Raw genomic sequence first — 24,352 nt, forward strand, 5'->3', positions numbered from 1 at the left:
TACTCTCAGGTGCCATTTGTGGGAGAACATGGAGAGATCTGGCAGAGAGAGGAGAGCCTTCAGGGGTCAGAGAGTGACAGTGTGTGACAATAATAAAACTTCAGAGCTTGTTGTGGTTCTGGGTGAGTAAAGCATCTCCTGGTAGCTGTTACACCACTCCCTAATAAAATCAGGTGTTACTTGTCATTTTTTTTTTCCCCTAGAAATAGCACTATACTCAGTAGAGTATAATAAAATGTTTGAACAGAGGCAGGTAGGTGTTAAAAGAGAGTAAAGTTGACCTGAAAGAGTGAATATGATGCGTTTTCAAACTAATTACACTTTTTATTTCATTTTTCTAATTTGTCTAATCAAATTAGAAAAAGCAGATATATGTGAGACTGACTATTTAATTTGCCTGTAATTTGAGGCAAAAATAGAAATATGGGTTGCATGGTTTTTATTTTGACATAAGAAAAGTCATAAACATTAGTTAGTAAATGCAATGCCCAGCTCTCTTCTTTCCAGAATTGAATTTGAACTGGAACATCACCTGAGTCCTTGCTTAGTGGACAGAGTGGAACAGAGTGGACTGTATTTTGATGAATCTTGGAAAAGCAAGGATATGGTGCTCATGTATGCATGAGTGTGTGTGTGTGTGTGTGTGTGTGTGTGTGTGTGTGTATATGTGTGTGTATAGGAACAGAAACTCAGTGAAGGCTGAGGTCACATGATACATGGGTCTCTGAGGCTCTAACAGACAGTAAGTATAGAATTAAGACAACCTTCAGGAATTGGAAGGTTAATGGCCACTAGACCATCCCTTTTAAATGTCAGATGTCATAAACAAGTTTTGAAGTTAAGTGTTTATTTTGAGGTGAGTTCTATGCCATTCTTTCAAACGCACCATTTCATTGGTGCAGTAGGTGAAATGCTGGGGTTTAGGGTTCAAAAAGCTTGCCTTCACATCCTGGCCCTACCTTTTAATAGTCTTGAGACTTTAAGAGATACACTAAACTCTCTAAGCTTCAGTTTCCTTATTCTAAACAAGGTTGATAATATCCGCTTTGCAAGTTTGTTATGAGGATTTGAGATGAGACATGTAATACTCCTAACATAGTTACTGCCATGAAGTAAGCCTTTAATTGTAGCTTTTATATTAGTAGTATAACTACTACTGTCATAAATAGTTTTACCATGCAGTGATCATGAAAAAGTTAGTTTTTTGTAAGTGCTATTTGATAAGTCAAGAGAAATTCTGGAAAGAAAACTTTCCACTCCAGAAATACTTGAAATGAAAAAAATTAATGATCTATTCATTCATTGAAGCAGAACAGTCAGATATTCAGAACGCTTTATTGTTTGGTGATGCCAGATAAATGGGAATCATTTCTATGATCTGCACTGAAAGAAGTATAGATAATTAAAGTGCATGTCATTTTGGCATTTCCTAGCGTGTCACAGCCAGGGGCTGGTGGAGTGCAGAAACGGACAGTGCATCCCCAGCACCTTCCAGTGTGATGGAGATGAGGACTGTAAGGACGGGAGTGACGAAGAGAGCTGCAGCGATGACGGTAAGTCCGGAAACGGTCCTTACCGGCAGACCTTCCCTGGGAACAGAGCAAATCGCTGAAAGTTACCCGAGTGCTTAAGTAGGATTCCCATGTAAATCATTCCAGATTGCCTCACAGCTCTGGTCAGCCAGGAACCCCTTCTTGTAAATATAATTCTCATGCAGCTCACACTAAAAATAATTCCTAAGGGTGAAGGGTAGAGGTTAGACACTTAAGCTGCCGGGGCAGCGTCAGTTAGGGGGAAAAACCATGACAAAGAGAAAAGTAGTGTATAGTAGTCAATTCAATTAGACTAGATTCCAATTAGAAGGAACTGGCTTCTGAAATTAAATGTAATGGCTCCCTAAAATAACCACATGCAGAGAAGCAGTTTAACACCTCACATTACCAAGCAATATTCTTAAATACACTTTAAAAGGAGTCTGAGATCATCTGTGAGACCCCGGAAAAAAAAGTACACCAAATAAGTTGGTTTTTAAAATGGGTCTATGTCAGGAAAGAAAGTTCCACGCTGATTGTTTGAAGCCCCGGTTTGTACAAAAGCATCTCTTTGTACAGGGCTGGAAATATCCCTCGACTTAAACATCACTACATTTGTTTGAGTGACCTTGCCTCTTACCTACAGAGCCTAGTTGTTAAGAATGTGGATATTGCAGTCCAGCTGCCTGGGTTCAGATCCCAGCTCTGGTACCCACCACCTGGTTGACTTCAGGCCAGTAACTTAGCCTGTTGCATCTCAGTTTCTGGGTCTGTAATCTCAGAATAATGACAGCGACTTCACAGAGTTAGCACGTGGTGAGTTGGCTGTTACCGCATGGTGACTGTGTGAAAGTATGCCTTGGGCTGTGTGTTTCCCAAATCAGCTAATGAGATTGGTCACCTGTGACTAAATTACCTTTCTCATAGTGAATATTGATCACTAGAATGGCTTTGATGAGAAAGCATTCCAGACCTCCAGGAGAGCCTTTTCATCACAGACTTACTACATGAAAAAACTAGATCAGGAGTGCTTCATGTTACCGATTTTTAAAATTCAGGAGAGCCTTTTCTAGCCATGAGTGATTATGTGCATATCAGCCAAGCACCTCCCTTTTGATCAGATAGTTCCTTTTTTCTACAGAATTCACTGCTGTTTGAAATACTTTTGGATTCTTCATGATGCAGTGGCAGGATTTGTAAATATTTCCTTACATGTGTGTGAAAGATGTAAGAAAGTCATGTGATCAAATGGATTGCGAAGTAAACTTGTAGCATCCTTATATTATTCAGGCTAGTGAATTTAACCAAATAGATGTGTACCATGGTGCTGGAAACTTAGTGCCAGCGAAACAGCTCATGGGGCTGGCAGGCTCCTGGGGGTGAGACAGGAATGATACAAATAATGGTGCTAGTCCCTGTCTAACTGCGGAGTGATATGGGTCAGGAGGAAATTCAGGGTCGTAGGATGCTATGTATGGTGTGAATTCCCTGGAAAGGGGCTTCTGGGAAGCCCCCTGAGGAGGAGACATTGGAGGTAAGATCTGAAGACTGAATGAAATTAACAAAGGACAGTGGGACGGGAGAAAGCATTTCAGACACGGGGAACTGCTTGGCCAAAGGTCCCACAGCAGGAAGGAGCAAGGTAGTTTAGAGTTCTGGGAGAAGGCCATTGTCATTAGAGAGCTGAGAGTGAAGGGGAGTGAGTTATAATGGAATAATTGTCAGAGTGATCGCGGGCTGGTTCTGCTCCACAAGGCTGGGAGGGAGGCAGGGACCCCTTCTCCCAGGGCTTGGGGCCCTATTAAAGATTTAGGTGTCTCCAACCCTCAGCCTCTCTCTCAGCCTTCCTGTTGAGTCTCCCTTAACCTCCAATGATTCCAGCCTGTGAACATTTTTACTCTAGACCTCTACATATCCTGCTATTTGCTGGGGAAACCCATCCACCCCTCTTACCTCAACTTACCCCATCTGCCTGAAAAACTCCTTTGAGACGCTTTACTCTTAAACTGCCCTGGTTTGCTTTTCCTGCTTTTCATGGGTCCCTTCAGTGGAGCGGTGACCACACAGCATCGTAAGATTCCCTTCACGACGGTGTCCCTGATCAGAGCAGGAATGATTGGGCTTTGTTATCTTTCAACGCTCAGGGCCAAGCTTGCCGCATAAGCTGTCACCTCGCAGGCACTTAATATCTGCAGAAATAAGAAGTGCATGTTGTCCTCATAAAATTTCTGTAAGAGACCGATTTCATGGAAATTATCCGAACTTACCTTGCAAAAAAAAGTTTGACCTGGTAACATTAAAAAAAGGAGGAGGGGTAGTAATATCTCTTTTCTGCAAGGCTATGATTTATAGTGTTGTACATTAATGGCGCTGGAAGAAAGAAAGAGCCCAGCATAATAAATATTGTCTTAGAATTATAGATAAGAATGGTTGTATGTATACTATGCTGTTATTTACATTTAAAAATGCCTTGCAAGATTTTCTAGATTCCAGATGATGGATCTGAAAGTAATTGGCTATAATGGGGGAGAGCTGGAAAGTGAATGGGCAGTAATTTATTACCTTATCCATTTAATCTACAAATGACCAGGAAATCAGTGGGAAAAGCAGTTTCCTCTCTAAATACCTTAAGGAAAAGCCATTAGGCTGACATTACTGTTGTCATTCATTTGGAAACAAGAAACCCAATTCTCAGGTCACTGCAGCTAGGCCAAGGATACTTTCCAAGGACATACAGAAAATCTGGATAACAGCTGCACGAGACTTGTACTGTAATAAAGCCTCCTTTTTGTGTTGATGCCCTGTTTGTTATTAAGAAAAGCATTTTCCTTAGAGGGAAGACTAGAGTAGGGATCAAATGGGTCTTTAAAATACTGGTCTTTCCCTGCAATCACTGGAATTTTATTTTGTAAGCAACTGTATGCACCCATGTCAATATAAAAATGCTATCTTTTCCATTAAAAGCAACAACAGCCTGTTTTTTTGAGGATCAGTTGCCTCTTCGTTTCTTCATGCCTACAGAATCCTTCTGGAATAACTGTGCTGTATTTAGTCACCAGGAAAATTAATCCAAAAAATACCTACTCAAACACGTGTTCAATATTTTCGGAGAAGTTGGAAGGAAGTGAAAGCTGTGTCATTCCTCCTCTCTACCAGATCCCTCAGATCCTTGTGTGAGGAATTTACAGGTGCTGATCAAAGTGATGTGCCTCTCCCGTCTCTGCAGGTCAGACTCCGTGTCAAGAAGGAGACCAAAGATGCCTGTACAACTCCTGCCTTGATTCATGTGGTGGCAGCGCTCCTTGTGACCCCGGCAACAGTCTGAATAACTGTAGTAAGTACAGCCGCTGACAAAGACAGTCACCGCATCAGGATATGCATTCAGCTTTTTCCTTTTGCGTTGACATTAAAATGCTGAAGCCTGGAATCCCTCCAAGATATGTATGTGTGTGTGTGTATATATATATTATATATATAAATTATATATATATGATCTCTTTTTTTTAAGTTTCCACGTGGTAGCAGAAAAGAAGCAAAATGGCCTTACTTAAATCATAAACAAATGTGTCCTCATGCATGGGCGATGAGTCCATGTTGCTGAATGTCATTACCATGACTTTCCATTTAGCGTCGGCTCCTATATATTATTTTCTTGGCTCCATCAGCCGGCAGATGCTATCTTTCTTCCTTTTTAAAGCCCAGCTTCAAAAATGGAAACTTTATCCAAGAAGCAAATATGACATTCATCTAAACAGCCACATGAAACTTTGGCGATCTGTTCTCGTAATAAAATTTATCCTCACCCTTCCAGGAACTTTGCTGGTCTATCATAACGATCTTGCGGCCATGATGTTAATCTGTGTCCATGACAGTGGAACCGCTCCAAGTGGTCCAGACAGGTGGCTCTCTCTAAACTGGCTGCAGGAGGAGGAAGGATTAGGGGAAGGTGGGATGAGTAGGAGGAGCAGAAAGTCTTGTGGGAAATTTAAAACGAAAACCCCTGAAGGCTCTGATTTCAAGTGACGGTTTCTTACTTCTGGGCTCTGCTTTCATTTTCTGCTCACTTCTTTCACTTCTGATAATTAATTTTTGGCCTCCCTGTCAGCTTGGGCTTGAGATTTAGAAGCACATCTATCAGCTTTCAGCTGGCAAGAAGGCGTGACTTCCTGGTACAGATCCTAGCAATGAGGGCCCCTGGAGGCTGGGAGGCCGAAAGGCTGAAGGGTTTGGGTCCTGGAATTTGTTGACGCTTTCGGATCCTGATTCGACTCCGTGACCTTCCTGGGTCAATGCAGAGCTTGTAGGCGGGCCTTTACCCCCTAGGGGACTTCAAGGGGTGAGAGCAGTGAGCTGGACAGGAGTGTGAAGGAGACAGCCAATTAAAAACTGAGACTGACATGCTTTTTTGTTTATTTTCACAAGCTCTTAATGGCTGTTTGGCTGGAAGTGCAGTAGCCAGCCCTCCTCCCTTCCCCACCGGAGAGAACCGTTCAGATAGATAGCAGCCTGACCACCAAGACGCACGGTCATTTTGCTCACTCTACACTGATTAAATATACGTGTATGTGTGTACATATGTATGTGTATATGTGTGTATGTGTATGTAGGTGTATACATGTACTGTTTGACTTTGCTTATCTCCCAGTCTGCCCTGGAACTCTTTCAGAATTATTTTTTTACTTCACCTTGACCTTGGGATGCAGAATTTTGAACAATGTCAGTGTTGTCTCAGACACGTGTATTTTATTAGAGTTTTGGGGGTTGTCTGATGTGGAATGGCACTTACTGTAAGATTTTTAAAAAAGTTGAAACAGCAGCGTTAGCCCGTGTCCTAGTTAGGCGGGGAGTAACGGGCCTATGTTATCCTACTTTCTTTCTCTGTACTTAAAATATTTCAAGATTAAAAATATGTAATCACCCATTAAAAAAAGAGAAATTGTTGGAAGGACACTAGATAACTTGGGTCAGATGTATATTTAACCAATATTAATAGCGTGCTTGTGATGTCCCAGGCACTGGGATGGGTGCTGGGCACTTTAACGGCAAGGAAGGAAGACATGAGTCTAGCCTTCCTGGAGACAACTGTTCAATGGGGGACACATACTGACATCTTCCCGCTTACATATTATGACTTTGGTTTTCTCTTTATGTTCTTCAGATGCACTCAGTTTCCCAGGGTCTCACTGTCTCATCAGCTTCCTCATTCACCATAGGTTTTCTTGCCAGGTTCTCTCTGTATATATTCACCAAACATTTGAACACCCTCTCTTCTGAGTACCAGGTACTGGGCTCGTCATTGGTCCCCATTCCTTCTGTGTTATTAAAAACAGTGTATATGCCTAACTTCCAGTTGAGAATAAAGATGCTATTCCTTACTTTTCAAAGAGCTTCAGGGTGGTATGTGTGTACTTGGCTCTCTGGAAACATGGACAAGTAGCATCTCCTCTCGGAAAACTCTTCATGTGCTTGAAAATGTGATGAATTATTTAGAGACCTTTGTCACCGTCAGAGACCATTGCCATTTAGATTCTGGGGCACTGGGCAGCACTGTCTTTCTCTGGCTCCCTGCCAGTGGAGAATATGAGTTTGGAGAATTTGGATATTCTGTCTGGTGGAGTCAGCCTCTCACTGGAGTGGCTGGGAGGCTTGTCCTTGAAGACAGTGGTTCTTGCCATCCCATAAACTATTATATTACTTTCTAATGGTCCCTGAAGGTATACTGGGTGGGACCCAAGCATCAGTAGTTTCAGAATTCCCCAGGTGACATTTTGCAGCCAAGGTTGAGAGTCATTGCTTTAGTGGCCTATTCATGACTAGAATGCTGGGGGTAGTGACATTTCTGAAATTGGATGTGAGAAATATCTTTATGGTTTTCATGTTTTTTAATGGAGAAGTTCCATGCTTTATCTCAGATCCCCAGAAAGGCCTAAAAATTTTCTTTAAAAAGCCTAAATTACATGTTTCAGATGATTGTGTACTGACGGCTTGAAGTATCACAGTGTCACCACATCCACTCCAGCCCAGAATCTTTAAAACATTTGCACCCTGCTGGGAGGCAAAGTGCAGATATATCCTTGCCTTAGGGGTTAGGACCTGGACTGTTATTCCCCCTCACCGTGGTGTGGAGGGGCTGACCCACCACTTCCGTCGCGTAGTGTGCAGTGCGGACAGCTGGGAGATCCTGGTGGGGAGAGCAGCTCCTGGGCGTGTGTCTCTCCCCGCATCTCTGTGCCCTCACATGCCAGGGCTGTGTGAAGCCGGCATAACTGTTGTACCTCAAGGACCCTTGTGGTTTCCCATAGTGTCCCATGAACCCTTAGGTCTACATGTTTACTCTATACTTTTTTCTTCAACACTTATTTTTAATAGCACAGAAGAAATGGGACCAATGACTAGCCCAGTATCTGGCATGCAGAGGCAGGGGTGTTCAAAGATTTGTTAAATGTATCTGGAGAGAACCTGGCAAGAACATCTATGGTGAATGAAGTAGCTGATTAGACAGTGAGACCCTTGGGAAAGAAGAACATAAAGAGAAAACCAAAGTCACATAAATGAGTGGGAAGATGGGAGTATGACTCCCCCACTGCCATCGAAAAGTTATTTCTAGGAAGAAACGAACCTTTGAATAATTTCCCAGTGGCCTATCAATTTCCTTCCCTCCCTTTGCAATCTCTAGTTGGAAGGAACAAATGGTGTAAGGGTGTATTATAAAAACAAAAAAGCCAAACATAATGTTTAAGGGCTTTAGTTCTCGGGAGCAAATCATAGAAGAGAGGAATGATCTCTTTCTAAAAGCATTCCTAACTAACAAGTGAAAGATACATGATTGAATTAGAACACTTCATTTGGTAATGAAGTGAATTAACGGGTCAAGTCACTGATCATGGATGCGCAGCTGTAGACATCATGAAAAGCAATCAGGTAGATGTGTCTTCTGAGGAAAGAACAGGGTAGCACCTCGAGTCTTGCCAAAGGGATGAAACCTAATCAACCCCCCGGATTCAGCTGCTGTTGGGAAACCAGGAGGATGGGGGATCGTGTTCAATCTCACCATGAGCGTGCAATCAGCAATATCCAACCAGCACATGCTGCAGGTCAAATCCCTGGTTTCTTCAATAGTTGAGAAAACATCAAGAGGTGGAAAGGGAACACAGACACTGTAAGAGACTTGAAAGACAAAATAGGTTTTCAAAAATGGGTCATCCTAAACTGTGGTGTCTAGGGTGTGGTGTATACTCAGATAGTAAAACTATAAAGAAGAGTAAAGAAGGGATAACTCTGAAACTCAGTAGGTTCTTCGTAGGGGAAGGAGAAGTTGACATAAGACATTGTATATGGAGGGTGTCTGGGATGCTTGGCAAAGTTCAGTTTCTTGACCTGGGTTAACTACAAGGATGTTCACCTTGTAATATAGCTCTTCAAGTTATTAAAAATAATAATGATAAAGAGAGATTTAAAGTTTGATGCAAAAATGAATCTTGGAATCATATATATGCTAATGGATGTTGAAAGTGACGTCGTCCCATGTGAATAACCACCATAGTACATGATTTCCAAAGGCTTGAGGTATTACATCACGATAAAGATGTAATATCATTTAGTTAACAAACTGTCTTTAGGTTGAATTTAACAAATCTTGTTTCAGACTTTGAAAGGTGGTCTATCGTTCAGACTCCATCAGGATTAGTTTTTCAAGAGATATTTAATAAACCTTGTCTGTGTTCAGGATACCTTTCAAACTCTGAAAACGGCCCTGCAACAGCAAAACGTTCCCACATGTTTGTGATGCGATTGCCCTCTAGTGGCTGTTGTAAATCAGTCATGAGTGAGTCTAATGCTTAAGCTTAGGAAGTTTATTGATTGCAGATGCTAACTACTATATATAAAACAGATAAACAACAAGTTCATTCTGTATAGCACAGGGAACTATATTCAGTATCTTGTAGTAACCTATAATGGAAATGAAGAAGAATTGAAAAGAAATATATGAATATGTATGACTAAAACATGCTGTACACCAGAAACTGACATGTTGTAAACTGACCATCCTAAAACTAAAACAAACAAACTCTGAAATTAAAAAAGTTTACTGATACCATAAATCATAGAATTTGAGGCTGCCAGATATCTTGAGATTTTATCTTGCTTAGCATTCTGAAGAATGCCTTTATGAAGGAACAAAACAAGATTCAATCAACCTTAACCACATTCACTTAAGATCTCAGAATGATATATGATCATAACTTACTCCTTTCATCTCCCTTGACTCTAAACGCTTAAAGATTCTGTCTTATCCCAAATCAAAACTGATACATCCACCACATATCAAAAGAGAGAAAAGTTACCCATGTGATATGTCTACAAATCATCTCAATGGAATAAACCAACGAAAAGTAAAAACTTGATAGGGTGATTGAGGAAGAGAGAGAAAGAAAAGGTATATGCAGGGAAAAAAAGACTACATCAAAATGTGTGTGAGTGATCCCAGTTTTTTTAAAATTATAAACATATTAAAGAAATTAGGAAAAATAGAGTTTGAACTGCATCTACTGATTTGTCATGATGGTCATGATAGGCAATTAAGCATCAAAAGCAAGTTGAAGAGGAACTGGAGTAGTACAATTCTACTTTGGCAAAAGCAAAGACGAATCTCTGCCTGTGTGTGTAAATGTTTGTATGTGTCAATATGAGCAAGTGAAAGGCATGGGAGGATTAAACCCACCTGTTTGCTTTGAGGGAAGTTAAGAGAAAAGGGGTGGGAAGGTAATGGGCTTTTCCTGTGTGCATCTTTGTATTGTTTTTATTGTTTTAAAGAATATGCATTTTTTGTGTGTAATCTGAAACCGAAACACCTTAACATTATTCCTCTTTCACGAATGGAAGAAGTGACCAGCTGAGCCCATCCCACCCACACCTCCTCCATCTCTTTCTCTTCTCTCCACCCTGTCGGCATCCTCAGGACTGTGCACACTTTCCAGTGTTCCTTCTTCCCCAGTAAACTGAGTCTTATACACTTGGTGCAGGAGAGTTTTTAATCTGGCCAACGTCAGAGTTCATCAGCAACACCTCCGCAAAGCCCTCAGATTCTTTAAATTGAGAAATAGTCCCAGAGATGTTTTAATATTTCACTGCAGTCCTTCTTGCTAATCAGCTTGCCTGCGTACCGCTTCTTAGTCAAGTCATTAAATTCAATTTGAATAATTAGTCTTAAAAAGGTGTGAAGTCTTCGGTGGGCTTGATTCCCCCAAGCCACTCCTTTGATTACTTCTGTTCGCCCGGAATGTGGCGCATCTTCCGCAGACAGAGAGGCAGCTGGAAGCCTTTGTACTGCAAGACCTACTCAAACCCCACTTACCCTGGGAAGGCTCCACCAGCTGCTCTCGCCCACCTCGTCGCCCTGGACTCAGCATTTTGTTCAATACGGCTAATCCTGGCCTGTTCACGTTATGCCGTGGCTACCTCATCTGTGTCTTTCTTCTCTGAAGACTTAGAGTACTTTAATGGCAGGGGCTCTATTCTTCAATATTTTTACATTTGAAATGTTTTTACATTGCTGACTCTCCCCCAACCCCTTCCTTCCTTAATTCTCGCACTGTGTTAGATGTAGGCTTTGAGATCAAGATATAAAGTCTCATTTCACAAAAATCTCAGAATTCGGTGGGGGTGGGCAAGTAAGTCAGTCAAGAATAGAGCAGAGGGCAATGTGCATGGCAGGTGACTCTGTGGCTCTCAGCAGAGATTCCTGTTGGGAGTGGGCGGGGATGGGTGGTTGGCCAGGAAGGCTTCCTGGAAGTGGTGTTTGTGCTGAGTGCTACAGACAGAGGATGAATTTGCTTGATGGGGAGGATGTAAAAGATGATTCCAGGCAGTAGGTGCTCTATTCACTTGGCAGCTAGAAGCATGATTGTGTTTGAAGGGTGTTTACAAGTGTGTGAAGGGAAGAAGGGGATAAAAGAGAAGCTCACAGGGCCCACAAAGGCATGCAATTCTTAAAACGTCTGGTGTTACTAAGAATATACTGCTGGTGAGATAGTCACTGGTGATGAGGCTGGAAAGTTGGGCTATGGTTTGGAGTATGAAATAGCCTTGGATGCCAAGATAAAGGGTGAGGAATCATCTCACTGGCAATGGATAGCAAATGGACCTCCGCCTCCTCTTGCCCTTAAATCATGTAGCATTATACACTGAACAATAATAAAACATGTATTAGAAAGTCATATAATTGCTTATTTAGCCAAGCTCATTGATTTTTTTAATGAATATCACTTCCATGACTATATTATTTTTATTTGCCTTTTTAATGTATAAGGGTTCTTTACATTTTCTAGATTATATGTACATATACTTTTCACTCTCTTCTTCTTTTTTTTCTTTTAGGTAAACAGATGTTCTTAAATTTCTTAAATTGAAGTATAATTGATATATTACATTACCTAACTTTCAGGTACACAACATTATAATTTGATTATCTGTAAACACTACAGAGTGATCACCACCAAAAGTCTAATTCACATCTGTTACCATATAATTAGTCCCCTTCACTCATTTAGCCAACTCCTTAATCCCCTACCAGCTTCCCCTCTGGTAACCACTAATCTGTTTTCTGTATCTATGAGTTTGTTTCTGTTTTGTTTTGTTTTTTTTTGATTTTCTTTTTATTTGATTCCACATATGAGTAAAATCATACAATATTTGTCTTTCTCCATCTGTCTTATTTTGCTTAGTGTAATTCCCTCAAAGTCCATCCATGTTGTTATAAATGGCAAGATTTCATTCTTTTTTATGGCTGAGTAGTAGTCCATTGTGTATATATACTGGTGATGTTCTTAATTTTAGTGAGGTCCAGTTTATTTTATTTTATTATTTTTTAATTGAGGTATAGTCAGTTTAATGTTTTGTTAGTTTGTGGGGTACAACATAGTGATTCAATTATACATAAATATATTTCTTTTCTTATTCTTTTTCATTGTAAGCTATTGCAAGGTATTGAATATAGTTCATTCTTATCTTAGCTACTTTAAAGAAAGAGGGTAAGATAGACTTTAATTTTGTAAGCTTTTAAGAAATTGTCTTACATGTGAAATTAAACAATTATGTAATATGTATATCTGTATGTGTGTTTTTTGTTAGGTCAGTGTGAGACAATTACGTTGGAACTCTGCATGAATTTGCCCTACAACCATACAAGTTATCCAAATTACCTTGGCCACAGGACACAAAAGGAAGCATCCATCAGCTGGGAGTCCTCTCTCTTCCCTGCACTTGTTCAGACCAACTGTTACAAATACCTCATGTTCTTCGCTTGCACCATCTTGGTACCAAAGTGTGACGTGAATACAAGCCAGCGTATCCCCCCTTGCAGGTAGTACATTGGGGTCTCCCCCCAAGCATCCTCATTTTCCCTCAGGGAGAACCAAGGGAATGAAGACTTAGTCTGAGTTTTGACAAAATACGTATTTTGCTAACGAGCTCTGTGTTTAACAAATCATGTATTTAAAAGACAAAGAAGTAGGAATTCTACCATGAATATCTGAGAGAGAATCACGAACTGCCTTTCGTAATGGTTCATGGCCTTTAGTCAAGTAAAATCACACATTTCATTTTGGTGGATCAAGAAGTGTTTTTTAAAATGTGAGTCAGGAGAAGATGGTGTGTCTCTTTCTCCAGCAATGGGGATGTGTTTCAAATGCTGCCTTCTGATGGCATCAAAAATCAGGAGACGCTGCACAGAGAGTGGTCCGAAGGAGCCTCACAGGTTGGGCAGGGGATGGACATTGCTGTTTTTCTACCTGCTTGGATGAAATACAGGACAGCATGTCAAGAGTGTGGCTTGGACTTAGGATATGAGGGATGTCCTGCGGGTTAAGAGTATTACTCTGAAGTCCACCTCTTGATTCAAGTCCTGGCTCTCCTGCAGCTGCTTGTAGCCTGAGACAGGTTCCTCGATTCTTCCAGCCTCAGTTCCCTTACCTGTAAGATCCGGATAGTGATGGCTGTTGAGTTGGGTGGTTGTGAGACTCAATGAATGTACATCAATGTAAAGTGCTTCTGACTGATAGTAAGCCCACACTGAACGGAGCTCCAGGGATAGGACAGGAGCACAGCTAACTGCCTGTGGCGGTGTGGTCCCTCTTCTGTGCCGCAGGGAGGGGTTGTAGTCAGGGGACGTGCCTGTGTGCAGGGTGGGGGCCCTTCTTCTCAGGGCTGCTTTCCATCATGGGGTGAAAAATCAGATGTGCCTGCCTAAATGTGAGTGGGAACTATGGAAACCATGTGTTGGGATCAGAAGTCACTCTGAGCTTTAAGAGCGAGCAATAATATCACTAGAGTGGACAGACAGGAAAATAATAAATTATACACCAAATAGCAAATGGACGACGAGGCAGGGGCATCTGTAGAGTTGGGACAGGAAACAATAAAATTTCAAAATGACTTGGGGAATGGGACAAATTATACAAATGGAGAGAGTCAAACTTCATGTTGGCTAGTGCGAACATAATTCTGGAAATTGCTGTTAAATGCTTCTTAAAGTATCACTAATAAAGCATCTACCGATTTTATGTTAACAAGTTATTTATAAATCTTATTCCACTTTCGCTGAGCAAGGTGGATGATAGTGAATAATTACTTTTGATAGTACTTAACACAGTCTTGTATTTGACTTTCTTTTCAAATGTATAGAAAAACTTCCCTAATGCGGTGTTCTCTGGAACAAATTTACATCCACATAAGACTGATAATTTTAGGACTTAAGTTTCATATTAAAATGCCTACGGTGAGACTGGTCCTGACATGTTACTCAGTCAACATTTTGGTGAACATCGTCTGGATGTTTGCTTCTTAGGTTGACACATACATCTTTCATTTTCAGTGACTATCAAGATGAACTTTACATTTTGATATTTGTTTATAAGAAAAAGTTTTTGTACTATGGCAAGAATAATAGACCAATATGTTCCTGGAGTAGTACATAGTTGCTTTTGTCGTGCTTGTTTGTGGATCTTAAAGTTCAGTTTTTATGTTATGAGTTGGAAAACTCTAACACGATTGAGCCCTTACAACGTGCGAAATACTTCAGGGTGGTTCTCATCCTCAAAATAACCTTTGGAGAGAGGCCCCTGCCGTTTGGACCGTGGTCCCTGTGGCTGAGCACCACACAGGTTATGATAAGAATAAGTCCCATGGCATTGTAATGCTGCATATTGTATTTCCATCTTATAAGGAAAAAAAAAAGTGGTAGAGTCAGCACTATATGGTCTTCCATTTAAATTAGGTATCTTCTGATTAATTTAAAATATCAGCAATTGAGTTATATATATTTAAAAAATAAATCTGCAACAAAACGATTCAGTCCAACAGAATTATTGAACACTATCAAACTTCCTATTTTTGCAAACCTAATAGGGGAACACCATGGCTTCGTCTTTGCCCCAAATTCCTAGGCTAAACCAGTGTCAAGTTATGCTCTGTCTTAACTTAACTCTAGACAGACTTAAATCTAGATGGGGCTTTCTCTGAAACATCTCCATTCAATTGATAACCATTCCTTACCTTGTTAAAATTAACTTAATAGTTTAAAGTTTGGGACTTTGAAGAAATGAGAATGTATTTAAAAGGAAATAAGAAATTTAACTAGAAACTTACTTTGATTGCATCTACTTAAAATTTTTAACTACTTTCTTGGTTAACTATTGAGGTCAAATTATGGGGTTTTTTCCCCCATAGGAAGTAAAGGCATCTTCTTTGAGACATGCTAATACCCTCAATTTTAAAATATTCTGGGTACCAACAAGATAACACACCTGAAAGCACCTGATACAATGCTTAGCGTATTTTTTCTTTAACAAAACCCCACAGGCTCTATTTTTACCAACTTGAGCTCAACATGGATGGGTTTGAAAGAAGTACCAAGTTTTTCAACAATGCTGGTTGTAAGCTGAAGTAATGTCTTAGTTAAGCCAGGTTGGCACATGCAATGGCTCATATGATGGGGCCCAGGAAGCTGAGGTTGAGGGTGTTGTGTAGAATTCGCAACTCTTGTCGGCAGACTGTCCAAAGTGATTGAAATAAAAACACTGGAGAATGTGTCTGCCTGAAGGACAGAAAAGAAAACAAGAAAGGTAATCTGGAGGGGGGAACCTGTGTCCTGGGAGCAGCTCTATTTCCGTTTCTGTAATGGAGCCTCTGTTGGAGGAAGGATGTTTCTGGGATGTATCCCCTTTGTAGTGATGTAACTCATTTTGGTTTCCTAAGTGTCTATGATGTACATATGCATCCATGTACATATTGGTACACACACCCAGCATACACACATCACATATACACACCGACCCACACAGAATTACAACCCTACATGGATGCCTAACATATGTCTCAGGTGTAGCTATTTCTACTTGTAATGTTTTGTCTTTCTTGCTCTTTTAGAACTCTGTGTGAGCATTCCAAAGAACGCTGTGAGTCTGTTCTTGGGATCGTGGGCCTCCAGTGGCCGGAAGACACAGATTGCAATCAATTTCCAGAGGAAAATTCAGACAATCAAACCTGCCTCATGCCTGACGAAGATGTGGAAGGTTAATTTTTTAAGTTAATTGCGGGGGGGCGGGGCGGATATCTAGGATATCTAACATGGATGAATATATCGGCTGCCTTTAGAAGTTTCTCTGTTGTTGTTTTTATTTAGTTACCAATAGAAAGGCTACCTAGGTGGTGAATCTATAAACTTCATTACATTGAAGAAGCTGATGTTAGACATGTTAGATCTGTTAGACATTGCCTTCATTTTGAAAGTAAATTGCAGTCACTTCTCGGCCTTTTGGCTAAGATCATGTGTAGTATCTGCTCTTACAGTTTCATATCTGATATGTCTCTATCTGAGGACAACATGTTACATGGATTTCTGGAGCAGGGAGTTGGAATAGGAGCTTGCCCCGTCCACTCCATGCAGCGACCTGGTAGTACAGCACTCGCAGGAATGGTGCACCCCTTCAGGGAAATAAAGCTGTTACCAAAAAAATAAATAAGTAAAAAGTAAACTGTAGAGATGACTTTACTATTCCAGGTATTTATTTTAAACACAGTTAACTCCCAGGGCCCATTAGCTATGGATGCTGCTGTTACATTAAGGGTTCTGAAGGTAATGGTGAAGATCAAGCCTTGATTCCTTCAAGTGCAAAGCATTCAGTGACTTTGGCAATGTAGGATGATCAGGTGGAGAAATGGAATCAAGGACCTGCCCACCAGGTAGAAAGATTAGGAAAGGAAGCAATTTGACACATTGAAGGAAAGGCAGCTGAGTAGTTAGAAGCACTGACTTTATGGGCCATTTCAGGCTCCAACAATTGTTAGGTTGTCCATTCAGAAAAAGAGTTAATTGCTGGCAAGCATAAAGACACAAAACAGCTGATCTGGAGAGATGATTCCAAGGATGAAGGGCAAAGAAGCTGTTAAGCAGACAGAAGAAAGTCAAGTTCACTTTGGCTGTTTCAGTTTTGCGAGGACCGTCCTTGTCTTCAGTGATAATGTCTCCATATCATCCCACTTGCAAATGGATAAATTAGCTGGTCTGGGGTTTTTGTCTGTTGACAGTAATATGGCCCACTGTTTATAACAGAATGCTCACCTAGTCACTTTAAGTGTGGCTCAGGACGGTGTGTGCTGGCTTCCAGAAGATGTGATGGCCAGGCTGACTGTGATGATGACAGTGATGAAGAAAACTGTGGTATGTATGTGAGATGGCACTTTTCTGGAACGTACAATAATAACTGGTTTTAGGACAAAGGGCTGTGATAAAATATATCAGATATTCCCTGATAGTTGTAAATAGTGAGTAGGATTGAATGCTAAGGCATTTACTTCTTAAATTATCAAATGGCAAGGCATGCATTTAAAAGTGTTCTTCCTGTTAATTCTATTGCTTTTCCCTAAATTATCTTCTGTTTATAATCTTGATGACATATAGGCAAACCCTTAGTAAAAGAAGCTCTTCACAAGTCTAAGGGGTTATTTTCACTAGGAGATTATAAAGCAGTTGTCATCTGTTTGAAGGTCAGTATAATAATGTCTTTGCATATAATTCCCTTGTTATTAAATAGGCATATGGATACACAAAGACAGAGTTCAGGTGCCAAAGTTCAAATTCAATTGGGGTTTATTTTCACGTCCTCTCTGATCTTGTCTCTGTCAGAAAAGGATAAAACTCTCCCTGACGTTTCTGCCTTTGAGCTTCAAGATCACCAGTGGGAAGGCAAGAAGTGGTGATTTCAGTGGAGCTAATTCCCATCTTATTTCCCTACAAGCCTTTGTACTTCTAACTTCAAAGTGTGTCAGGGAATAGAAAACAGACAGTGCTCTTTACTGCACGATGTTTTGGAGTGAAGCAAAGTGACTGAAGAGCAAGCCAAAAAATAGTTTGGTTACAATTATTTAGCGTGTTCTGCTTAAAAAAAAAGGACATTTTTTTTTTTTGCCACTGAAAGCACATAAGGCAATGCATCTTTTGAAATCATTTTATTCTTTTGGCCTTTGAGGTATGAAGTATTGCCTGGCTCCCCAAAATGAAATTTTCTACAGTAGCCATTGCCCTTCTGGTCTAGACAGAATGTCACAAGCAATCAGCTGAAATCCTATCAGTGACTATAAATACAGACAAGTGTATCTTCTGGAAAATTAGAGCCGTCAGAATGATGGTGCACTGACCGGGGTAATTTCATTAGGGAGGAATATGCAGTGTTTTGAGAAGCTATCACTGTTTGCTTGTTTGTGGTTTTCACATAAAGAAACAAATCAAAACTCATTGAATATCCCTTATACGGGTGATTTATTGAGAATCTATTGGATTTCTTCACTAAATCATAGCTTTGGTATTCTGAGATGCAACTTAAAATTATCTTAGATTGTTCAGAGGGGTTACATGTTACTCTGTTGAGGTGGCTAGACCTATTTGAGCAATGTGAAAACTTAGTTTCAAAAAGAGCTATATGAAGATTAAATGGTCTGAGTTCTAATTTTGCAAAAAAGAAATTTAAAGCACTGTAGGGTACAAATGATCCGAAAATGTCAGGTTTCTAATTAAGTAATGAGTTTCTGTTGGGACTCGACTATCACAATTAAAGGCACAGCAGACCAATAGAATAAATGGTCTAATATTCATCAAACACTCAGAATATGGATGACGCCATTGAGAGCTCTGGTTAAGGAAGGTTAAAAGTCAGTAATAAATCTGAAGCATTAATTGCCCCAACAGTATTAATTTATGAGAAAACTCTCATTAACTTTTCCAAAGTGACTGATAATAGACATTTTGTGTATAATCACCTTTGGGGCATGTGCACAGTTTCAAATGGGCGTGTCCCAGGCTCTGGCAGAACAGGACACTTGAAATCAAATAAGGAAGTCATGTCGTGGAAGGCCTGACGGAGGGCTATTGGGAAATGACCCAATTCCCATTTCCCCTACTTGCTTAGTGTGTATCTCAGTTTCCCTGGGCATGTGTAGGCATGCTGTCCGGTAATGCAGACACCAGCTCCTGCAAAGCTGGCCTTCAGTCCAAGCTTCATGTTTTCCTGATTTGTTTTGTCCATTGTGGAGTGGAAGGCACTTAAATGCTTGGACTTTACTGAAAAATGAGATAATTAACTATTCACTTTCACTCATCTGCAGCTTCTCCAGAATATTTTTACAACATTATTGAGTGTTACCCTTAAAATAGTACTTCTTTAATTTTGTTAGAATAATTAGTTAGACTAATTTAGTTAGAATAATAGAATAATTGATGTGTTGGAAATTTGCTCTGTGTTTCTTTGACACTTCTGCAGCAGGAAAACATGGTAGTCAAAGCACACCATTTATAAATACACGTTTTAAATCTGTGCATTAATCATTTAGCAGTGAGTAACGTTGTTCTGAAGTGTCTCCTGCTCTTGGGGTGTATTTTTGTTGCTGAAGTTGCATTGACTGTGTAATTGTTAATGTAAACAACAGTTGAAAATATTGTCATTATTAGAAACATTTTCAGCAAGTGTTTGGAAGAATTATGTGAATGTGAACACATCACGTTTGGAAGAATTATGTGAATGTGAACACATCATTCCAGAGTTGCTTCATGGAGAGAAAACGAAACGGTGGGAGTGACTTGCAGAGTCAGCACGGTTTCAGTACAGAAGCACTTCCTTGTCTCGAAAGTGGATAGTTTGTCATTAATTGAATATATGCTATATACTTGGAGCTGGCTGTAAATCCAGCAACTTGATGAAAGGAGTTTATTTTCAATCTAACCTTTTCCAAGCATTAATATCTAAGCAGTGGAGAAAAAGGTGAAGATCTGGACAGAGAAATGAACAAGAAGGACTTAAAGAAATGAAAGCTAAAGAAAATACCGGAGGGATTGTATTTCTGAACTTTGCCTTCATGCTGTAGATTTGAGTTTGGGAGGCTGAGGTGAGCTTTGGCTAGATCTGTGTCCACCAGTGGGTGAGTGACCAGCAGGAGCCGGATGATTCCTGGGCTGGGATGTGAGCAGCAAGTCCTCTCAGTGGGGTGGTTACATGAGAATATAACTCAGTTTCTTTGTGTCTCCTGTAGGAATAAAATCCCTCACTGCATAATTACAGCATCACCAGTACCAGTCGATCACCAGCCTGTAGAAAAGGGCATACAGCATCCAGAGAAAGACTGACACAGTACAAATGCCTGAGTGTCATAAAGGGCCTTTCTGTTTATCTTCAAATGATCCCAAACCCTTTCATCCTCCATCTTTGATCTCCTCTTGGGTGCAAATGTAATAAAATCTTTAATTATAACTTGAACCTTTTCTTGGAGTCAAAGCCCCTTAAGGATGTGTTTAAAACCTCTGGCTCTCCTATCTGTGGGTTTTACAGCTTGATTTGGAACACTTGAAAAGCATTCCAAAAGACTTTTTTCTATCTGTTTGGATTCCTTAATAGTATTTGTGCACAAAGGATTTAGTTGGAACTTTTGAACACTCCAGATAGCCAGTCTCCATGCCTTTATGTCTCTTTGTCTCTTTGCTTGTGGAAGAGATTGACTTCCTGCTCTGTGACTGGAAGAGGGTCATTGTGTCACAAACCCACACGTGTGCTTTTGGGATGAATCTTAGGATTGATCTCTGATCATATTTAATTCTTCCTTGTTCAGAGAAACCCTGCCCTTTAAATATTTTGCCACTTGGTTAGCTCTTTGCTCTCTCACTTGGCGTCTTGGGCAGGCAGCCTGGAATGGCAGAGTGTGCTCTGCCAAACCTAGGCTTGGATTCATATCCCGACTCAGCGCTTAGAGGCTGTGTGACTTTTGGCCACTTAACTTCTCTGGGCCTCAGTTTTCTCCCCTGTAAAACTGAGAGAAACCTACTTCATCCCCCACATCTTGGAATGCTTATAACATGCCTTCTTCAGTCCTCGGAAGGCAATAACCAAAAGCCCTCCAGCCATAATACTAGGAAATCCAGGGAGCAAGCCCCCTCCAAGGTCACCCCAGGGACTTCCCTTGAGGGAAGGAGTCCTGTCTAACTTGGGATTGTCTCTGACAGACCAAGGTCTTATTTATGGCAGTGGAGAGCGGGCTGGCATGTCATATCCCCAGCACAGGCTGGGCGAAGTCCGCGATCCACACAGCCACACGGGCAGCAGGGAGGCGCCTTGTCCCAGAGGCAGCGCTGGTTTTGGTGTCATGTTCAAGACAAGAGTCCCTGAGGGTGGCCCCACCCTGCGATTTAAAGCCTTCTCCATGTCTTCATTCTGCCTCTCCACAGAGTACAGGGCCAGCACAGGTTAAAGAGAATGATGTGAGGGAGGCACCCCTAAAAGGGGATGGTGACTTAGGAATTGTGTGGGGGGGTGTCCACTGAGGCTTTCTGGTCTAAGATGGGAGCTCCATGACTTGTGCTGGTGTTGCTGCTCCTGGCAGGTGGGCCCAGAGTCAGGTGCGGAGGCAGGTCTTTTGTTAGGGCTGCTGCCGCAGGCACTGTGGCTGTTCTTTGAGATTTGGGCTCCACGGCCCAGGGTCACAAGCTCTGGAGGGGACTTCACACCTGCCAGGCCTGAACCTCCCTGCTACAGCTCCTGTGTTCCACTCTAAGGTCACATTCACGGCCACCGGGGCAGGTGCTGGCCAGAGATGGCTCGATCCAGACTGTTGCAGCCTCTGCCGGCTCCAGGACTCAGATTTGTCTTGCTCCCTTCCTCTGGGGACCAGCCCTTCCCTGATAATATTTTTAATTTTATGTAGCTCAAATTTGCAGCCCTAATGAGCAAGCCTACTTACCCTAGACTGGCATAACTGAGAGCTTCTTACACTCCAAGAAGCATCTGCTTCAAGGTGTTTTGCTGTCTTCACCTATAATGACAACTTTTTGGATAGAGAGAAAAGGTGCCCTGGTTCAGGTGAGATCTGCCTCTGGCAGGGAAGCCTGCTTCACGGGGTGTTTGTGAAAACAAGAGACAGAGGAAGTGAAGACCCCAGCAGAATGCTTAGTGCCCTTGGGGTGATGAACCGTTCCAGTTTGCCTGGTACTGAGGGGGCTTTCTTGAAAGGAAGGATGTTTAGTGCTCAAATCTGCAAAGTTCTGAGCAAACCGGGACAAGGTGGTCACTTTGTCCCCACACCGTGGCCTCCAGGAGTAGGCATGGCCATTTTCTCTGTGGCTGTTATTCTGACATCAATAGTTATTTGGTTTCAGAACCTACAACTGCATTAAATATCTCATCCTCTCCAAACCTGTTTTAATTTTTAATAGTATTCTATGCTTTCCCTTGTAAAGCATACATTTAAAGCGTAATTACACCAACAGTGTCACTTTAAAGAGAGAGTGATTGCTTCACAAAATCGTAATACTCCCATGTGACTAACACTGACCTTGTCATGCTTCGTTTATGCCCATCATAGCTCCACAAAGAAGGCAATAGGCCACAGAAACTTATTAGAAAAGAAAAGATATAGAAGGGAAATTACCACCTAGAGAGTACACATTTAATCTTTGTAGCAACCCTTGGTAGCAGGCATCATTTTTACTATTTTAGAGATGTGGAAACTGAGGTTCAGCGAAATTAAGTAACTTATCCAAGGTCACACAGCCAATGAGATTGGTGCTAGGGTTCAAATCCAGATGTCTGACTCAAAAGCTGTGTTTCCCCCACTCTCACCCCTTGTGCATACTGTGTATTCTCATTTTACAGAGGATTGCAACCAAAGACTTGCACCTGGCTTCCAACTCCCAACTGGATCTCTCTCTATAAGGCTGGATTTAGAGCAATTTATTTACTTTCTCTAAATCTCAGTTTCTTCACTTATAAAATGGTGATTGTAATTCTGACATTGTAGTGTTATTGTAAGAATTTAAACTAGTATCTAGAACGTGGATTTATAGTGGATAATAAATGTTATCTCTTCTTATTACCATCCATGGGGATGCAGGCCTTATGTCCCAGGAGGCTGACTTTTATGGTCTTTTATCAGCTCATTCCATATGTCCAAGTTCTCCTCCACACTCCTAGGAATGGTGCTTTGAGAATAGGCACAAAGACTCATGCTGTTTTCTCTCATCGTCTACTAGCAAGTGGTATGGCTTGTGATGAGATTTTCATTGTCACAACATTCCAGATGATGTCTGTACCCTCTGTTAGCTGAAAACTCCAAATAATAATCCCCATGAGTTCCCAGCATAGATGTCCCTGGGCCTAAGACCACTCCAGACGGACAGCTAGTGAAGGGCTCTCACAGTTTATTTCCTATAGTTCTGCAGTCAGATCCTCTACCACTGTCCTACATTTCTGAGTGATGAAATATTTTAATTTTAGCTCATTGTAAAAATTTCTCTTTGGGTGACTTATTTTGATAACTTTTCAATGAGAATTTTTTTTAAGCAGATTTTTTTCTTATAAGGGACTCCAAGAAATTTGAGTTAATCATCTATGACATGTCTCTGAGCTATTTGTACTAGGTCAGATGAGAAACAGCATCTTTAAAGAACCTTCTTATTCGATCACTGCTTGGCATTTCATTTGCCTTAAATGAAATTACCTTTTCCTGGGACTGAGAGAGTTTTTGTTCCTTATATGAAATGAAGCTCCATTTAAAGTTCACTTGTGCTGAGGGCTCGCTGCTGTTCTGGAGTGGGGATGGGCCAGGAGGGGTGGGGAGAGCAGGGATGCTCAGAGATGAAGGTTGTGGTCTCTTCACGCCCCTCACAGCCTTGTGAGGGTCATGGATCCAGTGAGAGTGACAAGAACACATCAGACCCTTGGCATGTTTTAGTGAGCGTATAAATGTGCTGCATGTGACTCAAATTACATTTATTAAGTTCCTTGCAAGTGCTTGCTCTTTCATAGGCAAATTACAGTTCAAGTGGGTTGTCTCGATCTTGTGCAAATGATGTTCATTTTTCATATTAATTGATAAAGTTTCTAACCCTAGATCTCTGACTACATCACTAAAGTAATGGCTTTTCTACCTTCCTCTTCAACTAGTTTTGTAGATATTTGGCACAGGAGGAGCCTCTTTTGCTAAATACACAGATGGCCTCGCCATTTGTTGATTGAAATTACATTTTAAGATAATATGCATTTAGATCACTAGGTTTTGGCATATTTGCTTAAAAGCATAGCTCATCATTTTATAGATGAGTCTTATGTGTTGGCAAATTGGCTCAGAAAGCAAAAGGAACAGCTAAAGATGAACGTTAATGTATGGTCGCTTTTTCATTTTTTTCCTGTTTCCCATATGTCACTTTTGATCTTCTCCTAGGAGAGCTGTACTATTTATAATGCAGAATGGAGATTACTGAGCATTTCTACTTTCAAAATTACATT

The 24,352-nt window shown here is 41.0% G+C and overlaps 1 protein-coding gene and 1 non-coding gene across 4 annotated transcripts in view; both read left to right on the forward strand.

The window, feature by feature from the left end:
* The window catches only part of CORIN (corin, serine peptidase), a 221,645-nt gene that overhangs the window by 146,397 nt on the left and 50,896 nt on the right, over positions 1 to 24,352 (forward strand). For all 3 annotated transcript variants that reach the window (XM_031435080.2, XM_064486930.1, XM_064486928.1), the window contains 5 exons: positions 1,434 to 1,553; positions 4,759 to 4,866; positions 12,663 to 12,894; positions 15,957 to 16,102; positions 17,143 to 17,250. In XM_031435080.2, coding sequence (XP_031290940.2) covers positions 1,434 to 1,553; positions 4,759 to 4,866; positions 12,663 to 12,894; positions 15,957 to 16,102; positions 17,143 to 17,250 — 714 coding nt within the window. The remainder of the gene's footprint in view (positions 1 to 1,433; positions 1,554 to 4,758; positions 4,867 to 12,662; positions 12,895 to 15,956; positions 16,103 to 17,142; positions 17,251 to 24,352) is intronic.
* On the forward strand, positions 16,329 to 16,517 carry LOC116149094 (U2 spliceosomal RNA). The gene has a single exon (XR_004132705.2). It is a non-coding gene; the product is annotated as a U2 spliceosomal RNA (small nuclear RNA).

Source organism: Camelus dromedarius, chromosome 1, assembly GCF_036321535.1.
Source record: "Camelus dromedarius isolate mCamDro1 chromosome 1, mCamDro1.pat, whole genome shotgun sequence".
In the NCBI taxonomy this organism is placed as follows: Eukaryota; Metazoa; Chordata; class Mammalia; order Artiodactyla; family Camelidae; genus Camelus; species Camelus dromedarius.